General features: G+C 41.4%; 1 protein-coding gene across 2 annotated transcripts; it reads right to left on the bottom strand.

The window, feature by feature from the left end:
* Positions 1 to 398: 398 nt before the first annotated feature.
* chka (choline kinase alpha) lies at positions 399 to 19,248 on the bottom strand. Of its 2 annotated transcripts, XM_041037567.1 has the most exons (12): positions 18,779 to 19,248; positions 17,903 to 18,011; positions 15,777 to 15,830; positions 9,088 to 9,201; positions 8,068 to 8,201; positions 6,901 to 7,005; positions 6,182 to 6,240; positions 5,987 to 6,074; positions 4,409 to 4,517; positions 4,215 to 4,321; positions 4,017 to 4,098; positions 399 to 3,635 (listed from the first exon to the last, which is right to left on the bottom strand). In XM_041037567.1, exons 1-12 carry the CDS (start codon positions 19,012 to 19,014, stop codon positions 3,576 to 3,578), a joined length of 1,257 nt encoding a protein of 418 aa, XP_040893501.1. In that variant the 5' UTR covers positions 19,015 to 19,248; the 3' UTR covers positions 399 to 3,575. The 2 variants fall into 2 exon arrangements, with proteins under 2 accessions (XP_040893501.1, XP_040893502.1); XM_041037568.1 differs by lacking the exon at positions 15,777 to 15,830.
* Between the last annotated feature and the right edge of the window lie 1,600 nt (positions 19,249 to 20,848).

The following is a 20,848-nucleotide window of genomic DNA, read 5'->3' as shown; positions in this document are numbered from 1 at the left end:
GCTTTAAACAGAAGTGAGTGTGTTTGTTCACTACCGGACACAAATTAAAATTTTACTATAAGAACCAATTTGATAAGAACCTTAGTCGTTTTGGTCCAAAGTTTATGCAGGACTGAAATTTAAGTAACAAGTATGGAATGTGCTATAACTACTGATCATGGTGTTTATTTATTCTATAACAAATGTTTAAAAAAAAGTGAAAAAGGAAGTGGAAAGAGCATACTGTGAAAGGTCAGGGCAAACACATTTCATACATTTGATACATTTCAAAATAAGAGACAACTTCTGAATAAGAAAAATACAAATTCAAGTTAAGTAGAAGAAAGAGCTACTGAATGGTACTGAAAAAAAAACAAAAACAAAAAAACAAACAAAAAAACAAACAAAACAAACAACCAAACAAAAAAAACAACAACAACAGGTACTAAAGACTTTTGCCTCCCAAAGGACGTACCAGTAACACTTTTTAAATTTGAACTGTTTCATTAATACAAGTATCTCAAAATAAAGACAAAACTATACATTAACCACATTCCAAAAGAAATACGACAATGGAATATACAATAAAATACATTTGCATGTAAAATAAAACTAACATTTCAAAAAGTCACAGTTCATCAACCCCCCAAATGTTTCAACACGAAAACACTCAAGTACATTGAGTTTTTGTTTTTTTTTTTACATTTTTTTTTACCTTTTGCCGTCCTCAGATCCAAAGTGCCACAGCAGACATTCAGACGCCTCTGGGTGGTTCCAGTATCAGACGACTGGCATAGTGATCAGTTTAGGTTCATGATCCAGCTCAGCTCCCTATGAAGTAACGCCTACTGTACACTTCACAAGAGTCACACGTTCATTTTGGTGGCTTCCACGCTAAATCCCAGGGACTCGGAGGTAAACGGGGAATATACCCCGACGTACAGATCGACTACAACTCAGCAGAAATGAACATGGATGTGTGTGCCAGCCTTTGCGGTGGTTCCACAGCTTTCATTTGTAACAGCATAGTCACACAACACAGTGCAGTGTTTCTTAGCTATGGCAAACAAGGTTAAAATAAAGCATTTCAACCAGTTTTGTGTAATACTACATAGAGCAGGTGTTTAGTAATACCCTTGGTTATGAAGACAATGACTTTTTGAATCAACTTCTGCTAAACCCGACAACCAACAACAGCAACCGTCCAGTCACGGCTCAGCATCTGTAACTGGGCACAGCAGGCCCATCAAGCTTTGGGTTTCTTTGTTGTGTTGGGTTGTTCTAAGAGAAATACTCAGCATTGATAAGGTTTTCGGAAATAGTGTCTTTTTTAAAACCAGAAACACTAGAGTGTTAGGAAGGCATTGAAAAGTGTGTGGCAGATTTCTGGGGTTTTTTCTTTTTTTTATGTTTTGGGAGGGACATAACCAGCCTCAGTATTTCAGCGTGATATCACGCCTGTAGCCATCAAGTGCGTATTTAAACTCCCTTTTACAGGGCTCTCACATTAAACAGAGTTAGCTGGAAGCATCAGCAAACTCATGGTGCTAACATTAGCTTAATTATCATTACCGTTGGGAAAGTCAGTGAGTAGAAATAAGGATCCAACGATTAAAAATTTGAGTGTTGAATTTGCCCTGTTTTCATTGTAAAGTGCATATGTGCTGTTTCAGAGTGGAAAGCTTGACATAGCATAGCAACAGAAAATAAGAGGGCAGAGGAGCCAAAGGTTAACTTCAGGCTGTTTAAAATCACCCCCTTGTTCACTTATTCACGACTTCCTAAACAGTTCTTTCCCCCACAGTTTTGGATTGTGGGTTTGACAGCAGAAAGCGGTGCACACGCCGTGGACAGTAAATGTTGTGTACTACACAGTGAACAGGGAGCAATTCTGGACACAGCTTTAGCCTATTTGTTCTTCTCCATCAGGTAATACACCCGATTCAATGCGGAGAATCTGTAGACAATTGATTTTATATCATGGAAAGTGTTTCTGTCATTGTCAGCGTATTTCATAAAGTCCGACAGGCACTGTCGCTGTAATGGTAAGCTGAGAAGCTAGCTCGCGGTCACTGGTACCAACTCCAGTAAAAAGAAAAACAAGGTAAGATTCAACAAATCAAGGTCTCATTTAAAGGCAGTGAAGTGAAGGCTGTGTTAGCAGCAGATGACGAATCGAATAGTTCATGAGTGTTTGGTGCACTTGAAGTGACCTGATGGGGGCGAGGTAGGACTGAGCTGGTCTCAGGATGTTTGGATGAGAGGCAGAAAGACCAAACAGTCACAGTTCTCTCTCTCTCTCTCTCTCACGTCATTTGGGTCTGACAAGGCGACTGACAGCACCGACTGCGCTCTCGGCAGTACGGAGCCGTCTTAGTCACTCATGCAGTAAAAGCCACACATTACTAAATGCCCCTTTGACAAAGATACTATACAGCTGTCCAGCTACGAGTTACTTAAGTAAGTAATCTAGGCAAAGTCCAGCTGTGCAGTATGATGTCCCTGCTTGTGTCGTTATTCTGGTTTATGGGTACAATGATGAGGAAGGTTGGCAGGACGCATTTGCACTAAAAAAAAACCAGTGACCTCGCCAATGAATCCATTCCCACAATGAGGAACCATTGGCATTTGTACTGTGTGCAGTTTTCCTCAATGCAGTGATAATATATAAAAGGTAAAAAATATATATTATTAGTCAGCTCCCTAGTTTCCTAGAGGGCCTAGGGAAAATTTCCTCGGCTCATAAAGCATGGCTGGAATGCAGATGTTAATGTCCAATGTATAAGCTATACAGAGATGTGGATCTACTTGTCACAGTGATCCATTATAATATCTTTTTTTTAATATATTAAAAAAAAAGATGAGCAAAGTCACAGTAGAGTAGTGTGATGGCACTAATAGTAAGGAAGCCACACAGAATCAGGCCTAATTGTAATGGAAATACCTGAAGTTTGATGTCTTTGATTTGGATTTGGTGGAGTTTAACCAGCTGCCCAGAAAACGTTTCACATACTCTGAAATACAACATCAGTGAATTTGCCCTGGCCTGAAAGGAATGACAAATGCAACCATTAAAAAATTAAAATCAACCATTAAAAAAGAAAATCAAACAAACTGCAAAGTGTGTAATATCTCAAAGTGCAGACACCAGTCTGGCCTGTCTAACAGGTAACGACTCCACCAGCCAAAAAGGTAGCCCATCGGTAACAGGCACGAGGATCGAGCGTAACCGATCCACTGTCCTCCTGCTCAAAACCCTCGTGTTAGTGATGTGGTTCAAACAAGGCAGAAGCAGAGAGCAGTCCTGACCAGTGATGAAGGTTAGTACAAGTCAAAGCTGTTTTTTTTTTTTTTTTTGGCTCTCGGGGGGGGTTACACAGTGTAAACTTTGAGCTGCAATGGATTGTGGGGCGTACTTTAAGCATTCTAGCCACGTGATCAAGCTTTGGCTTTGGTAAACACAACACCAACAGCCAGCAAATCCTCTCAAGGCGGGGAGTGTGAGTAAAGTGTGGGTCGTGGAGTCTTTATCACCCTGCATGTCCTCCCGCCGTTTGGCTGAACGTGTTGTCAATCCATCCAATCATCTCGCTCCTTTAGACAGCCCAAATCTTCTTCTGCTGGAAGTAGGCGTCAAATCGAGCCATAGCGTACTCCTGCAACACAGCCAGGGATAAATGAATATACACGCACAAGTTCTGAATAACTGAAATATTCTGAAAAACGTGTCTCCTCGTGCTGCTGTAACACCCCGTGGAAATGGGGTTACTACACAGAGGCTTCAGAAAGCAGTCAGACCCTTTGATGTTCCGAACACTTTAATGCAGAGTAGATTTGTTTGTAAATTTATAAAATTGCTATTTTTGCCCATCAGTTCTACACTCAATAATAATAATAACTCATAATGAGTTTCAGATTTTTTTGTTTTGTTCGGTTTTTGTTGAAGCTCCGTTTGGCAGCGATTACAGCTGTGAGTCTCCAAAAGCTCTATATTGAACTATACTGGGTATGGAAAAGTAAGACAGAACTTTACTCACCAGGTATCCGAACTTGATGGTGGAGAGCCGGGCCTGGATGATGGACCACAGGCCCCAAAAGAAGTGGGAAGCCAGAGAGAATCTACATTCAAAAACACATGAGCATTTAGTTTTGTCCTTGTTTTACCTTTCTGTTGTGTTATCTTTTTTTTTTGACAACGTGAAACCCCGTGCTCAGCGTTCTGTATGTGAGCTCACCTGTTCACCTCCATATACAGCTCCTGCTTCAGCTTCATTTGGTCCTCTTCGCTCAGGTTGTCAAACCCTCTGTCAGACTCGCGCAGGTAGCTTTCAATGAAGTGGAGCTGCACAGAGACGTGATAGGTTCACACCGGTCAGCGGTCAGTAAGCAAAACCAAATACATGTTAGAGGACTGGCATATCACACACACCTGCTGGGCCTTTGAAGGGTAGGCCTGAGGATTGACTTTGAAGAAGGGAAACTCTTCACAGTTGTAATCATACATCCATTCACAGAAGTGGTTGCCGATGTCAAATCCCCTGCAAGGTTATAGGACGGAGAGAGACAGAGACACAATAAGAGACGATGACAGATGATGCTAGAACAATAAGCACTTTCTGTGTGGCATCTCATGATGTCTGTCAGCTGTTGCATCACTCAGTGTTTTCATGACAAAGGAGGAACTTCACGAGACGCCAACTGTTCCGTAAATCACACAACACATACGACTGTTTGAAAACCGGCACCGCCTTTGCTGATTTTGTTTGTTCACATGAGACCTTGTTTGTCAAGGATGTTTACTCGCTACTTAACGAAACCAGCCCTGAAGTGTTAAAAATGCCTGTACCTCAAGTCACAAAGTCTGAGTTCTACCTGTTGGTGGCGCTAAATGAAATCTGTCAGCAGGCTTCATGATCTCTGATCTGATTCCCATTTCTGCTATGAGCAGCTGGGAAAACCAACACACAACGCAGCAAAGACAAAACCTCCCAGAGCTCTGTGGGAGTCTGTGAAACGGACTCCCCATCCCCATACTGTGTCTGTTCATTTGTGGGCGTGTTCTTCTTGTGCATACGTGTTGGCACATGTGTTCACATGTTTGGTATTTGTGTCTGTGTATGTGAGGTCAGTCATATGCGTACTGACAGTCACATGTTCGCTCTGCAGCATATGAGGAGCCTTAAAGGGGCCGTGCTGAAGGGAGGCTGGAAATCTGCTGCACTGTCTCCATTAATAACAATGACAGGCCTGGTTATGGCCTTTCCGTTGCCCCCCCCCCACCCCCTTCTCATTTTCATTGGCCTGCCAAATTCTGGTTACATAACAGCTGCAGTGAATATTTCAACAGAGGGCAGTGGCCATGAATTATTACTGTCAGAAGGAAATACTGAGGGAACACAGATACGAGCCAGAATGCATTTTTTCCCCCTCTAATTTTTCCTGTAGCTTTTGTTTCTGGCTCAGTATCTGGGTTACTCTGTCTGTCTTTGTCTCTCTCCACATTCTGCCTCACTATCAGCCCCCCTCCCCAGTGTCCACCCCCCGACCCCCCTCTCTGGAGAACAGAGCCAAGACTGGTTAGTTTGGGTGGAAACAAGCAGCAGTGGCTGCTGACGAATACACAAATAAGCAACTATGAAGTAAATAATCACATGAATAAACAAAGTGAAATTATAAATGATGATAAATAGCAGCTGCCTGCTGCCATTAACAGCCTTAATCAGCTAAATAAAGGCAGGAGTTTAGTTACTTTGCTTGTGTTGGTTGATTCAAATTACTTAGTCAGCGTTGTTGCTCTAGCTAGCTTTAGCTAGCTGGCAAAAATCAGTAGCAGCTGTTGAACACGACTGAGAGGCTGGAGGCGTGTGATTGGCCGAAAGGCGAGTGAGCATTGTTAACATTACTGTCCAGTGATTGGACATTTGGATATTTGTTGACAATGAGAATATATTAGAAGACTTATAGTTTAAACTACACTAAATGTGTGTTACAGTAGTTGCCAGCTGACCTGTAGTTGTAGCTGCTGTACTCAAAGTCAATGAGCATCAGCTTCTGCTTGTCTGAGGTCTGACGGTCCTTCAGCAGCAGGATGTTCCCTGAAGGCAACAAAAACATTTTTTTTTTAATATCATTTTTTTTTTTTTCATAACAGAGAAAAGCAGATGAGCAGCATCAAAGGGCCACTGCTGGCTACGTGTTTTACCTTCTTGACAGTCATTGTGGCAGAACACTACAGGAGAGTGGGTGGACTCCAGCAGAGACCTGAACATAACACAGAGAGGTCAGAAATCAAAGGATCATCGATCAGCGGGGTTTAAAGAGCTCCTGGTACATACTGCACACTGACCACTATGTTCAATAAAAAATGTTCAATAAAACTATTTAAAACTTCTGCAAATAGTCTCAGGAATAGCAGGTATTCGCCGGTAGAACAGATGGTGCTTCCTTCAGATTAGGGACTTACAACCACAAGAACAGCTTGAACAAGTGGTTTGATCCCTTCACGGGGCAGTTTGGTCGACATTCACAGTGCTAAGGACTAGAAGCCAAACCCCCATTAAAAACCTACACAGTATGAGGTGTCTTAATGCTTCTATTTCTGCTTTTCAGAATTAAGATTCTGGTCTGATCACCGACAAAAACAAACAAAAACTAGCTAAGAAAAAATATTTCACTGTGTCATGTCAGTGTGACATGAGCAGGTCTACACTTTGTGATATTAAAGAAACTGTGTTTGGTTTGTGTGTGACCTCTCAGTGGTTCTTACTCGTGCTCTTACTGGATAGTCTGAGGTTTTTCTGAGGAAAATAGCATCAAGGGTCCTACATATCCTGTAGATCCTATAGATTCTGTTGCATAACACATGTGTCGTGTACATGTGTTCACACATACTGGTGTGTGTGTGTGTGTGCAGGAACATACTTGAGCAGATCCATTTCCTGTGGCAGGTTGTAGCTGAGCAGGCGGTTGAAGCGACGCAGTTGGGACTCCCTGGTGAAGTTCAGCCTCATGACTTGGCTCAGGTACCTGGTGAGAGCATGACACACACACATACACACAGTCACTTCCTGTTTCTCTCAGATACTTTTTCTCTTATCTGATGCAGAAACGTGGCATAAGACTAAGTCTGGATTGTGTGTGTGTGTGTGTGTGTTCTCTAAATACACTTTAATGCACTTTAAATACATTATCAGTGAGTCAGCCTGACTCACTGATAAGAACGATGCCACGTCTTTAGGTTAACTATTGTGTAACCGACAGTGCTGACTCAGCTCCCTGACTTTTTTTTCCCTCCTCTCTACTCTCTACATGATGTTTTATCATTCACCTATATCCTGTAATTGACTTATGACTGCAGCTGCTTTTTTATTAAAATATGGTTCAGTCCTAATTATCAGCACTGATAACTGATGACTTCATATGTTTTTACACCGGTCATAAAACTGATAATCTCTCTTTTAAAAAGTCAAAATGAAATTGTTGGACAGCCTGGGTCCACTTGCTGTTGGCCTACTAAACTTAAAGGATGAACCAGTGTATGGAGATAAAGGACTCCAGCCTCTGTATTTATTTCTGTCCAGATTACAGGGAGACCCGCTTTTATCACCAATGAATGCCAGTAAAATTCTGGATAATTTAATGCTACGTTATGATTCTGTTATCTGAATTTGTCATTCTTGTCTGACAAGGAATTTTACCAAATCTCATATGAGCCATATGGCAGGACAAATGAGTAATGCTTGTTTTACGTGATCCTGGAAGTGATAAACCTGGTTCACAGATGTTCAGTGGACCAGGACAATGGCAGATTATTTACCACCACACACTGACAAACATGTTAATACCTCATAAATAAACTTGAAGGCTTTTCAGACGGAAGTGCATTACGATAAGCCCGCTGCCACCTCATACTCATCGATAAGCAATCAGTGGTGTAACGTGTTATCTTGGGATTCGAACAGTCAAAGTAACTGGCCGAGGAGCTTTTTCAAATCTGAATTAAACGGTGAATAGGAATTAGCCAGGTAACAGACAGAATGGGGCGAGACGAGACACAGGACAGGGCAGGACCAGACTTAAAGGACTCACTTCTCCATGGTCCCAAACAGCCACTTTGGTTCCTTGTTGAAGGGCATCCTCATCCCGTGAAACCTGGCCATCTTCTCTGCAACCTCTGCTGAGATGCTGGGGTCACCTAACTCACAGGTGTCCAGTTTACGGCTCTGCCGGCAGGATATTGGAACTGATTAGTTTATCCGTAACACTGACTTGAGTATTTTAGACGCTGCACTGAGCAACATTTTTTATGTAAAGCTACACAAGCCCAAAATCACAAAATGGGTTAAAACAGGAAAAAAAAAACATTAAGATTCCACATGAAAATAAAGTCAAATATTAGATCTGGTTTAAAGCAACACATATATTCACCTGGTTGATAAATGTCAGTCAGAAATGAGCAGTTTACTGATGTTACGAAATCCTGTGTGTTTAGTGCAGTTAAGAGGTCACCTCAGTCTGGACATTAGAATAAACAGGGGTTTTTTTTTTCAGCACACACGTTTAAACACGAGAGTGTCTGAACGACTTGTGGCTGGACTTTGATTCGCAGTTTTATATGAAGTGAGCTCAGGTCAATGTTATTTTCTTCCACGTGTAAAATGAACCGTGTAACAGTCGTTTTATGGTTTATTAATCTTCTCTGAACATTGATCAGAGAATTGATGGATCATTGAACAGTTCACCGCACACATGCAACCCATGTTGTATCATTCATTCCTAAGTAATCAATGCTAAACACAGCCATCCAGGACTAATTCACTAACACTTCCTATTCGTCCTCCTCTGTCTTTGGATTGTGGACTGCTGGTCAGACAAGGTAAGACATTTGAAAATGTCACCTTGGTCTGTGGGAACCTGTAATAAGCATTTTTCACTATAACCTGACATTTTATAGACAAAACGATTAATCGAATAATCAAAAAGCTAATCAGCAGTAATCTTACATTGCAACCTTAGTCGTCACTACTCTATCAGTTCATTCAATTCTTATATAAAGTGTCAGAATAACTACGACTGAGATGTTATTTGATTTGTGGTGCGCTGACTTACGGGGACATACTGCTCCAGTCGGCCCTGAGGGAAAATGCCGTAGAGTTTAGGGCCCAGCTCCCTCTCTGCCAAGATGGCAAACATCACACTCTCCAGCACCATGGCCTCCGCACCCTGAAAACACGCAACAGACACAGAAACTTAACAGCTCGGCATTTATTCTTCTATTCTTCATTTATTCAAAGTGTCGGAGCAGTATACACCACCAACACCACCACCACCAAACATCAGTGCTGTAAAATGCAACAAGAACATTATTCATATACATTATAACTCCCATTTTATGTTTGTAGGTTTGCCCAACTCATTTGTATGACGTGTATATTCCCATTTAAAGCCTGAATTCTGAGGTTTGTGAGAGGACCAGCAGGGTGAAGTGCATGTCTGACAGGGGATTAAGTGGAAACCGTGGGGTGGAGGAGACGGATGGAGGAGTCTGAATGAGGGGAAATGCTGTGGTTAGGGTTAGTTGGGTTAACCTGTCAGAGCGGTGAGGAGAACACAAGAGGTAGATTAAAACTTCCAGGAAGAGCTGGCCCACTCAGAGTACCGCTCACTGTTGAAACTGCTGAAGCAGAGGAGACAGCTTTGTCTTTCTCCTTTTATGTTAGAGACACGCAACATTCACGCACCAACACGTGTAGCCCGGAGCCCAACGGGAGCTCGAGGTTAACTGGGAAACCTTTTCTCTGACCAACACAAATATGCGTCCTGGAGCCTGAAAGACTGAAACTGTGGGCTGATTACTCATAGACGCCATCCTGTTTCACTCTATTGTTTGTGTGTGTGTGTGTGTGTGTAGAAGCCAGAAAAACTGGGCTTCTCACCAAATAGGCAGGAGGTCATTAGCAGAGGAAAGGCATGGCTGACTAATTAACAGAACCAGGCTAACGAAGAGAGCAGGTCCGAGGCTGGTTTACCGTGTGGGAAACTAAACCTCGGATAGGTCGAGCTGTGTCGAAGATTCAAAGTTTTTCAGTCAGGTGACGTTAAACCACATAGAGCAGGAAGCTAAGAATGAATTAGATTTCTTGCTGACGAATAAAACTCAGCAACCAAGCGAAACTAAATTACCACCTGTCAGTTAAATTCAAACTAAGAATACTAGCCTGTAGCTAGTTAGCTAGCAAGCAGCTAGCTAGTGAGGAAAGTTATTTGCCATTTGTATTTTTATTTATATTCTGACTACAGTTCCTTATAATAAATATAAATATTTAGACCAAAGCTTCACCGTGTAGTTGATTTCAGGTCGTTATTGCCACATTTCCATTAGGACGTTGGGTTTTCTTAATGCAGTGATGCAGTATCACTGCAGTCTGCTGCAGATAAATGTAACCCTAAAAGGTTGCAGTGAAAAACAGCATTTCCCTGCTAAGTGAATAACCTTCAGATAAATGGCTGCAGAGACAGAGTTTTGGATCTGAGCGCCGGGGTCTTTGGCTACAAGCCAGGGAATGTGTTTCACACTGACCGTCCAGCAGGAAGCCAGCTCAAACCAAACAATGCTGCCCACTTTGTGACCTCCTAGATGTTACACATTATTTTGAACCATGCTGGAAATGTATTTTTCCAAAATGAAACAGTACCGAACCGCCTACGGAGAAGCTCAAGACTTCACTCTTACTTAAGCTGTTGGAAAGCGGTCAACAAGAATTTTGCAGCAGCATCTTTCGAATCGTATTTTTTTCTTTTAGGAGGACAACTTGTGAAACTGGTAAATAAAGGAAAGGTCCTTTCCATCACAGACTGCTGCTGAGGTCCACAACTAATCATTATTTTCATTATGAATTAATTAGCCAATTATCTTCTTACGTAATAGATGAATTGTTAATCAAGAAAACACTTTTCGCTTGTAAAATGACTTTTTTTGGTGATCAGCAAATCCATTAATGGTTTCTACGTTTTCTGATTAGTTTTGTCATCTGCAAATATTTTGCACTTTCATTACATAGAGGTAATTAAAGAACGGAGGCTTGGAATTTTCCCTCCAGGTCAGTCCAAGACTATTGCAAATGATAACATTAGCATCCAGATAGCTTATTCAGTAGATCTCAGCTAGATCACTTCACATTTACTCTTTATTTTCAAACCAAATAACCACACTCCACAAGCCTTGTTTTTTCCTAAGCATTCCCTCAGCATTATGTTACCAATACAATGATACAGTGAACAATTTCTAAACGCTTAAACATCTTGAACAAACGAAACCTCTGTCTCCTGAACGGTGTGCAGCACGTTCTGTTTCATTCCCAGGGTGTTTGCTCAGTGTATACCCACAGTGGTTATGTAATGGCTTATCTGCAGAATGCTGATCACATCCAGTTTAAAATCTCCAACGTGAATTATCCACATTACCATAATCATCTTGACACACATACAGCCTAAAGCACAACAGACTCAAGATTCTGTTGACTCAAACTCCTGTGGGGTCGGCTTATAGGACGTGTCCCTCCTCTGAAGTATTTGATGTACTGAGTGTGTACATCATCGTGGTTATCATCGCTGTACTGACTCGAATCAGCAGCATCCAGCCTGTAAATATGGACTTTGTATATTCAGACCTTTGGTTGGCTGACTCAGAGGTCAGATCAAAGTACCAGGTTAGGAATTCAGTTTGTGCATGGTCTCCATTAAACGGTGTGCAAACATGCTTCAGTCTTGGTATCTGAGGACAGGGCTATACAATAATTTTAATTTAGATCTCGTGCTCTTGAGTAGTGCACCGCTTTAAATTTAGCCATAGTGGTAAAGAGAAATGGGTCGGTCAGACAGATACACTGTAAACTGAAATGATGTTGAAGGTCATTAAAGTCTCTAAAAACTATAAATTAAAAAAAAAAAAAAAAACATCTTTAACACAGAAAACCTGAGTTGTCACTTAACCTGCTTCATCAGGGCTGGTGGGGTAGTTTGATCAGATCTGACTGAGAGTGAGGGGGACACCAACAGTCATCAGATTCTGATGATCGTCCCTTGATCTGCCGTTTAGAGGAGGTAACTGTCCCACAGACTGACCCTGGTGCTCCCAATTGACTGTCTGCCAGCCCTGCAGCCCTCCATCAGCCTCTGTTTCATTTCCTCTGACCTATTTTAAATGCTAGTGTTTGTTTTAACAGTCTGTTTGATTTAGCTCACTCTCGCAGACAAGACTTCCACTTGTTAAAAAGTTAATTTTCAACGAGCTAGCTCAGAGAGACATGGCACCGCCACTCAGTCCTGCTGTTAATTTGTCCCACTGGCCACCGGAGGTATTACAGAGAAATAAATCCACTGCGGCACAAAAAGTATTTTTCCCAACAGAAAAACATTATAAAACAGATGTTTGCAAAACTGACGACTCTTTTCATTTCTAAATTTTCATTAAAGTGACTGGACGTCATCTTTGAGTCCAGTATCCAGATCCCATGATTCATCCACGGTTCACACACCAAATAATTAAACTTTCTTAACAAGCATCTCCCTCCCACTACTTCCTGTTCCTTTTGGACCGGACCCAAAAACTTCCTATAAGTAAATCTGGAAAATCTCTTTTGAAAGAGTAGGAGGTCCCAATGTCATTTCAACCTGATGTAGCAACCTTCAGCTGATGTAGGCTCTGGGATCAGGTTCTTCCTGGATATTTGATTAGACTGAAATGTTAATGTTCACACTGGTCCCATTTCAGCGCTGCTACTCTCGTCTGAGATATTCAGCAGCTGGTCTTGGAGTGACGCAGCAGGTGCTCTGTGAGCTGCCGCCAGCTGATGCTTTGACCTCAATACTAATACTAATCTCTCCTGTGTCTATCAGTGATCCAGAACAGGGACACGTATTATTAAGCACAGACCAGTTAAATCCACCTGAACTGAAAAAAAAAACAAAAAACTGTGCCACGTACTTGTTCCAGTCGTCTGCGTACAACAGCGAACTCATGTCAAAGGACAGTGATAAGGACTTGAATAAATACATGTACTGTTATGTAAGACCCTCCCACCACCCACAGTATCTTTTCCTTATAGCTAGGTAGTATACTTTAAAGAATAGGTAATATAATATCTATAGGAAATATACTATTAAATTATAATATATAAACCAATAGTGTTTTTGGTTTTTTAAATATAAACACAAAACATGAAGAACCTTTTTTTTTTTAATCCCTTTAATATATACGAGCTATTTTAGATTTGACCAATTTAAGGGTCTAGGTCTACTTAACACCAATTAATCATTAACAGTACAGTACATCTATATCTATGGCATGGATATTTCTGTTAATATACTAGATAATTCAATTATATTTGTAGGTAATTTACCGTAGCTTCTTAAATAAAGGCCTGTCGTCATATAACAAGTTTCAGACTATATCCAGGTCTAATAAAGAGGTAAGGGGTGAAAACACAGGGTTTGTGTTGGGTGGTTTTTAGCCCCTGCCCTCCATTACAGTCACAGAACCTACAACTTGTCAGGTATTAACCATTAAATAATGTACATCTCCACAGCAGTAAGTTAATCTGTAATAATTACAGTTATTTTATACCCACCGCTCTACTGCTATGTGTGTTTCTTTTCACCAGTTATACTGTTAATAGTTTTCTAACACTATTAGGTTACTGTAATGGCAAATATATTTGTGACTTGCATGTCAGTACAGTTATAGTTACAGGTAATAGGGCTGGATAATAAAAAAAAAATCAGTTTAATCACTATTTGTATTTGTACTGTTGTTACTCAGTGATCAGCTGACACTGGCTATGTCGTAGCAAATCTAGAGCCTGCATCTACGCGCAGGATAGACTGAAAAAAGGCTCTTTACACTGATCTGAGTTGTGAGTTTGTGTTTGTTGAAGAGACATTATCTCTGGCCACGAAAGTGGAGTGAACAGTGCCTGGATTCTGTTTTATTCAGTCCGTCCCTGCTGGGCAGCAAACACGAGTTAACCAGCTGTCTGCAGATATCAGGCTGAAGCCTTGTCATCAGCATAGTTTCACTTCCTTTATATTGAAGGAAACAACTTGCTGAATATGGAAGGAATTTAAGTTGCCAGGATAAATTCTGAGAAGTGGTTTTAGCAGGTTTTTACAAGATATAATGTCAACATCAAGAATCACACTGAATCGAACTGAACTGAAATGAAATTCTGGGCCTCATGATTCAAAATTGAATCAATGTCAATATCCACGATTAACTGGTCACAGTAGAGGGATTATTAGAAACGTGTGCACAACAATACAAGAAAATGACAGTGAAAGCTGAATCAGACGCCTCCCTCTTATTTGTTGCCTTATTTCTGAAGCAGTGTTTACATTCAGTCATTGATCAGTTTACTTGTATCATTAAAGATAACATGTTTTTAAACAGCAACACAACTAACAGTTGGAGAATGTATTCCTGCAGCTTGCACTGAATAGAGAGAAATAAAAGAGTCCTGGTAAATAGATAAACTGGATAAATTAATACCTTAAAATCTGTGTTCACGTGTCCTGCTCAGTATGTATCATGGTCAGAATTCTTCAGAACCAATCGAAAATCTTTATGTTATGTCAAAAAATGAATATCAGCTGATACATCACTGATACAACACCTTTCTTATTATATAAGCATTTTTTAATGAAAGGCCTGGTTCTCTCTGCAGTTGAGGCCACAATTTAAGAAGTTGCAGTATTTACATTTGCATTATATTTGTGTATTGATACTATATTTTTAGGAACATATCTGTCATAACACATACATTTAGTGGTTACTGTAATTTGTGCACAGTCCACTATTCTTAATTTGCTTCTCACGTAAAAGTCTGACGTGTGCTACTGTGCTCCTGCAACGTCTGAAATATCCCCACAGGGATAAATAGTGTCATCCAACCTAATCCCAATAGGATTTACCCGGCCCAGACACAGAAGGTGGATCTAGGCGGAGGCCATGCTAAGACACTGACCCTGGGTCAGTTCGGCATTAGCCCGACTGCTAACTGAAGCTAACTGAGCAGCAATTCTTGTCGATATAAACAATGCCAGAGTGATAACAACAACAACGGACTGGCAGAGGGTCTCACCACGGTGACATCACAGGGATTTGTGATTCACCCTCGTAATGTGAGGGTCAAAGGTCGTGACCACATGGCATGATGCAGGGTAGGGGAATATGTAGGTCAGAGACTGTGAGGCTTGGCTGTGTCTCAGGCTGCCAGCAGTGACTCTCTGAACATACTGTGGTAATGTTGCTTCAGGGTCTTATCTGTCTTGTGTCTCGGGGTCCAAACAGAATTTCCTCAGTTGAACTTTGCTACTGAATTAAAGCCCGATGAGCTCATTTTACCACAACAAGAGTTTTTTAATCAGGGTTGTTTGATGTAAGAGCCGCCCCTACAGAATAAACTCTGTGACTTCAGACATGCTTGTGCCAAGAGTTAGAGAGGTGAGTTAGGTGTTAAACCAAAGACCAGAAACCCAGGGGCTTTACACAGGTACTGCTGTCACTGTGATTTCCCTGAAACAACTGTTGCCTGAGAAGATCAGATGACTGGGACAGATCAGAATGAAACCCCAACTAAACAGAGTCCAACATGAGTAAGACGAGAATTTAGGGAAGCAAAAGAGTGTTTTCATACATCAGGGGGGGGACACATGAGATGGTGAAAGCTGTGGTGACTGGATGAACACTGGGTGACACTGTACAGAGACACTGGATGGTGGCATCATCACGGGTTACTTACTTGGAAGTGATTCTCTTTGTTTGATTGTCGGGAATCCCCTTTATTACAGGACATCTATCAACAAAAGAAAGAGGAAAGAACTATCCATGAATACATGTGAAGCTGTCCATGAGCACCAAACATCAAAACCTAGCCATGCCTGCAGCGCAGACAGTACAGTATGAGTTCAGAGACACACCAAGTCTTTTGGACTGTTCAGACTAATCGCCGTGCTCCCCTGACTACCTGCTTAAACACAACAGCCAGAAAGAGAAAGCAAGAAAACTCAGAGACTGTAGATAGAAGGTGGTTACCTCTGAGGAGGAGAGATAAACTATTTTCTGTTACCTATTTAAAAAAAAAAAAACCTGCTGTTGGAGGAGTTTATGTGGCGAATCTTCTCATTCTCATTTTCCAACATGCTATTCGCATATCTTCATTACTGAGAAACACTGTCTCCGGTGCAGTCAGGGTCTGTTTAATCATTAGTACCTGTGCGCTCGGACAATGACATCTGAGTTCCCTAATCATATTAGCTTTTTGATGAGACATCACTAATTCCCGAGAGGCGGCTCTGTTATGACGGAGATGGGCGGCAGTTGCCTTGGTGAAGGACACAGGGCTTTTGCTCTCTCAGACATCCCAAGCAATAAAAGCTAACCACTTATACCCCTATTAGCAATTACACTGACTTCAGTTAATACTTAATGCAGGTCTTGTCAGGCCAGTGGTTAATGCGCGCGTAAAAATGAATCGCTTGCAAATGGCAAATTTGAAGGCTCGGAGAGCAGCAGGTGACGGCCCCGTGTGACCGCGTCTCTGTTTTGGCTCTGTCTTTAATTTATCACAGCAGTCTGGAACAAACAGCATGTGCTACAAACAACACCTCAATGATGAAATGCCAGCAGCAGATTAGAAATATGCTGTTTTTGGGAATCTTGTGCAAATGTTTTGAAGTCCTTGACCTCTTCTCACTCAATATTTGCAGGTGAAATCAATCCACTGCTGGTGACTAAACAGTTATCTTTGGAGTACTTGCGGGGCAGCTGGGATCATGAACTCTGGACACACCAAACATGTCATCTTCACAGATAGAGCTATCTCTCTGCCTTAACTGCAACCACTGTGGAGCTGCAAGAAAAGTCATTATCTATCTGTTTTTGTGCAAACTGTGAAGCAATGACTAGCCAAACTGTAGACAGGCTAATGAGTTTCCTTGCTGCTGTGGTATTTTGGGGTTTTTTTTCAGCTGAGCGAGCTGCAAATACGCAGATTCATCCTGAGGAGTTTGTCTGCTAGTTCCAAAATTCAGCTGACTTCTTTACGACTAGGAAAACAAAAAGCAGGGACTCAGAGAGGAAAAGAGACGGACAGGAGAGGTGTTTCAGCCCTTTGTTTTTCCCTCCACACTGTGTCTTCCCAGCGTTGGCGGCCAGGTTTGTGCTAAATAAGTGTGTGTTACGTCTTTGTATTAGGCTGAGATTTCAGAGATCTCATACTGTACCGTGTTTTTTGGTGGGTTCACCTGGGAACAAGAGTGCCCAAGGCACGCTCCTTTGGGAAGCCTACGGCAAAGAACACATGCATGTACAGCCATGGGGGTACATCACCATGTACAACAATGGCTAACACGCACACACACATACATACACACACGCGCGCATGAGGGCATAACTGCACATGCATACACTAACATAAGCATATGCACAGATGCACACACACACAACAACAACCTCTGGTTGCAGCACTGTCACATCACACAGTCGTATGTATAATCTTACTGGTTCATTTTCTACTTTCTGTGATTATCAACTCAAGCAGTAAAGTGACCTTTGACCCCAGTTACATGTCATCGCTGCCATAAAGGCTGACAACTCATTCTTATAGTTTTAGGTCAAAGACAAACAGTGCATGATTTTTTACATTTCTGCTGTTATTTGTGTGTGCTGTGTCACAGCATTCACCTACATGAAAAGCAGCTTCACTTTAGTAATTACAGGATAGTGACTACAGACTACTGAGAGCAACTAATTTCTCAGATACTACACACCCTTGTGAAGAGCTGGGCTTACTTGTGGTTCTGTTTGTAAGTAAAATAACAGTGTTTAGCTGTTTGTCAAGGACAAGCGATCAGATGTGGCTCCCACCTGCAGGATGGCCCCATAGAGGCGCAGCAGGACGCTCCTCGGCTCGTCCCCAACAGTGTCCAGGCTGTCAGGGAGGCTGCACAGGAAGAGCTTGTTGCTCAGACCACCCCTGGAAGACAGACAGATCATATGAATATTATTAATGATAACATAGAGGGACTCCTGTTTAGCCATTCTCATTAATAATTTGCTTTAAGTTCAAATTTCATGTTTTTCGTTTTACAATATAGTTTCAAAGAGGTTTCCAGGGATCTTAATTTTATACTCTTTAATATAAATATAAAAAAGTAATGTCTATAAGTCATTACCTCCTTAATTATCATCTTTACTGGCCCCTCCATGTCCCAAGATACCCCATTTTAAGGAAAAGTCATTGGTGTGCTGTACCAATACTTTTTAAAAGGTAAAGTATTTTTCGAAAACTGCCTGACAGACATTTTCAGGCATTATTTCGTCGTTAGGTGTTGGTTTGTGGGGTTGGTCCGTGGAGTATGAATAAATAAACAGATATCCTGGAATTAACCTGCGGGTATGAAGTGTGAGAGCTGCTCTGTCACAACTGATGTCGCAGTAAAATATCCGTGTCTTCCTGTCATTGTCCTTGTTTCTCTGCTGTGTGTGTGTGTGTGTGTGTGTGTGTGTGTGTGTGTGTCTCACAGCCCCATGACTTGTATGTGGATGACATCATGACTAAAGCCTGTCCAGTTTAAAGGGAAACAGGGTCTGATTCACATTTTGAAACTAAAATAAATAACAATAAATATATCCTATATTTTACACTTTCTGAGACTGGACGGTGTGATAGCTGTTTTATTACACTAGGCTTCAACCAACCGCGCCTGCTCCCCATCGCACCAGCAAATGAACACACTGTACCTTATGATGGTGACATGGAAATCGTCCTCATCCAGGCTCTTCCAGGCTCCGTGGAGGAACTCTCTGCACCACAGATACGCTTTCCGCCGGGTGTCCAGGTCGGGCTGGTCGGGGCAGACCAGCTCCTTACAGTCGTCCTGGGTGTCGGGCTGGACCTGCAAGGCGTTCTCGGTCACCAGCAGACCCAGCGACAGAGAAGGGGAAGAGGAAACCCCGTTGATGAATTTGGTTTTCATTTTGGTTTTTCAACAGAAAAAAAAAAACAAAAAGAAAAAAAAAGAATAAAACACAAACGCCCCCCTCTGATTTATTTCGGTTGTTCTGTTACAAATGTCTTTTCTTTTTCTCAGTAAATTTATGGAGGTGCTGTAGTTTGGTTCTTTTTCTTTATTTTTCGTTGGTAAAATGCGTGTCGTTGTAGCTTTGTTGAGCCGTCAGATAGCGGAGACAGTCAGCAGCTGCAGCACCGTTCACTTGCGAGGAATGAATAAAGTACGAGGTACGCGCCTATTTGCACGGAGGGTGGACAGGGAGGGGAGGGAGTGGTCACATGACACGGGCACGCCCCTTCTCCTTTCTGATTGGCTGACTCGGACACAGCCCTGCTCAACCAAAACAAATCGTACGATGACTGCGGGGACTCCGAGACAAAATTTCTGAGGTCACAAAATACTGTCCATAGGAAACTAATATACAATATCCTCGTTTTCTGTCATTAATCGATCCGTTTACTTCATGTATTTCCAGTTGCCATTGTCAGAAAAAAGAAAAAAGAAAGAAAGATTTAAAAACATTCTGAAAATATATTTTTTTAAATTTAGTACACATGCCTTCCTAAATTTTTTCTTGTGTATTTATTATACTTTGTATTTGCACTATTTCTTTTAACACAATGTTAAATATGTAATCAGCACACTCGTATTTTATACTTCTTCTGTACCACTGAAAGTACACTAAAAAGAAGAAAAAAATCCATGATCAGTTTTTACTGCATTCAGTTGTTTGAGTAACACTGTAGCTGTGGTACCTGCACAGCACTGTATGTTGTTCCAGGTAAGAATAACTGTCAAATGTTGACAGGAACTTCAGGACTGCCTACCGACAGCAGTAGCTCAGACTAATTTTGTTGTTGTTTTTACTTTCAGAAAAGATAAATGAAAGGTGCCCTGCAACTTGGAAACAGTTTAACAAGCAATATTAACATAGATAATAGAATTAAAGGTCTTGCAGATACACTGAATACACTTCCTGCTCCAGATGCACAGATCGGATGTTTACAGCTGCCAGAAAAGTGTATTAAATCAGTATGCACCAGACACATTATGGAAAGAACAAGACGTGACTTGTATACTTGACTACTGTACCGTGTCATGAGTCATTTACCAACCATCTACCTAATTATAGGTTGGAGCATTAAACTAAATATTAAACTAAATATATAATATATAAATAAAACATTAAACTAAATATTATGTATCCACCAGTCAAAACTTAAATCTTCCAGTCAGATCTGAAATTAAACTGGACATCACTGGAGAAAGCTGTAAGGCAAGTAATGTTCACTCTGTGATCATGTTCCAGTGACCTACACTGCATCTAAACACACTGACCAACTACTAAGATGTGATCAGTAAACAGTAAACGGAACTGCTTTACTTTTTCCTGGAGATGTGGTTAACCGGTTCCTTCAAGCCAAGCTCAACTGCACCAGCAACTCCCTGTTTCTGTGTATTCAGAGTGCCATCTACTGGTGAATTCAAAAATAGGAGTAGGAAAGGAACAGAATAGCATCACAATAACACAAGGAGCTAATTCAAACAAATTCCACGAATATGGATACATTAAAATGGTGAGAAATATAAACGACAATACTTACAGCAGAAAGGCTATGCGCTTCCTGCACTACTAGTTTTGTATGCTACCAGCAGGGGGCGTTTGTTCTTTCATCCCAAATCATCTTCAGAGTTTCAACTGCGACATACAAATACTGTCTATCCGCTTCGTGTCTGTGATGTTGTGTGTTTATCGATCCACAAGTGCTCTTTGTTTACATCGAGGTTACTATAGTTT

The sequence above is a fragment of the Toxotes jaculatrix genome, chromosome 5 (assembly GCF_017976425.1).
Source record: "Toxotes jaculatrix isolate fToxJac2 chromosome 5, fToxJac2.pri, whole genome shotgun sequence".
Lineage (NCBI taxonomy): Eukaryota > Metazoa > Chordata > Actinopteri > Toxotidae > Toxotes > Toxotes jaculatrix.
The sequence above is the reverse complement of the archived record's forward strand: the minus strand, read 5'-3'. Positions and strand labels throughout refer to the sequence as shown.

What these genes read in the sequence shown, in the direction of transcription:
- chka (XM_041037567.1), bottom strand. Translation starts at nt 19,014, where the DNA reads ATGAAAACCAAATTCATCAACGGGGTTTCCTCTTCCCCTTCTCTGTCG. An exon ending in CTGTTTGGGACCATGGAGAA is followed by an intron (nt 7,006 to 8,067) that starts GTGAGTCCTTTA and finishes TGCTCTCACCAG; the next exon opens with GTACCTGAGCCAAGTCATGA. An exon ending in ACCCTTCAAAGGCCCAGCAG is followed by an intron (nt 4,322 to 4,408) that starts GTGTGTGTGATA and finishes GTCTCTGTGCAG; the next exon opens with CTCCACTTCATTGAAAGCTA.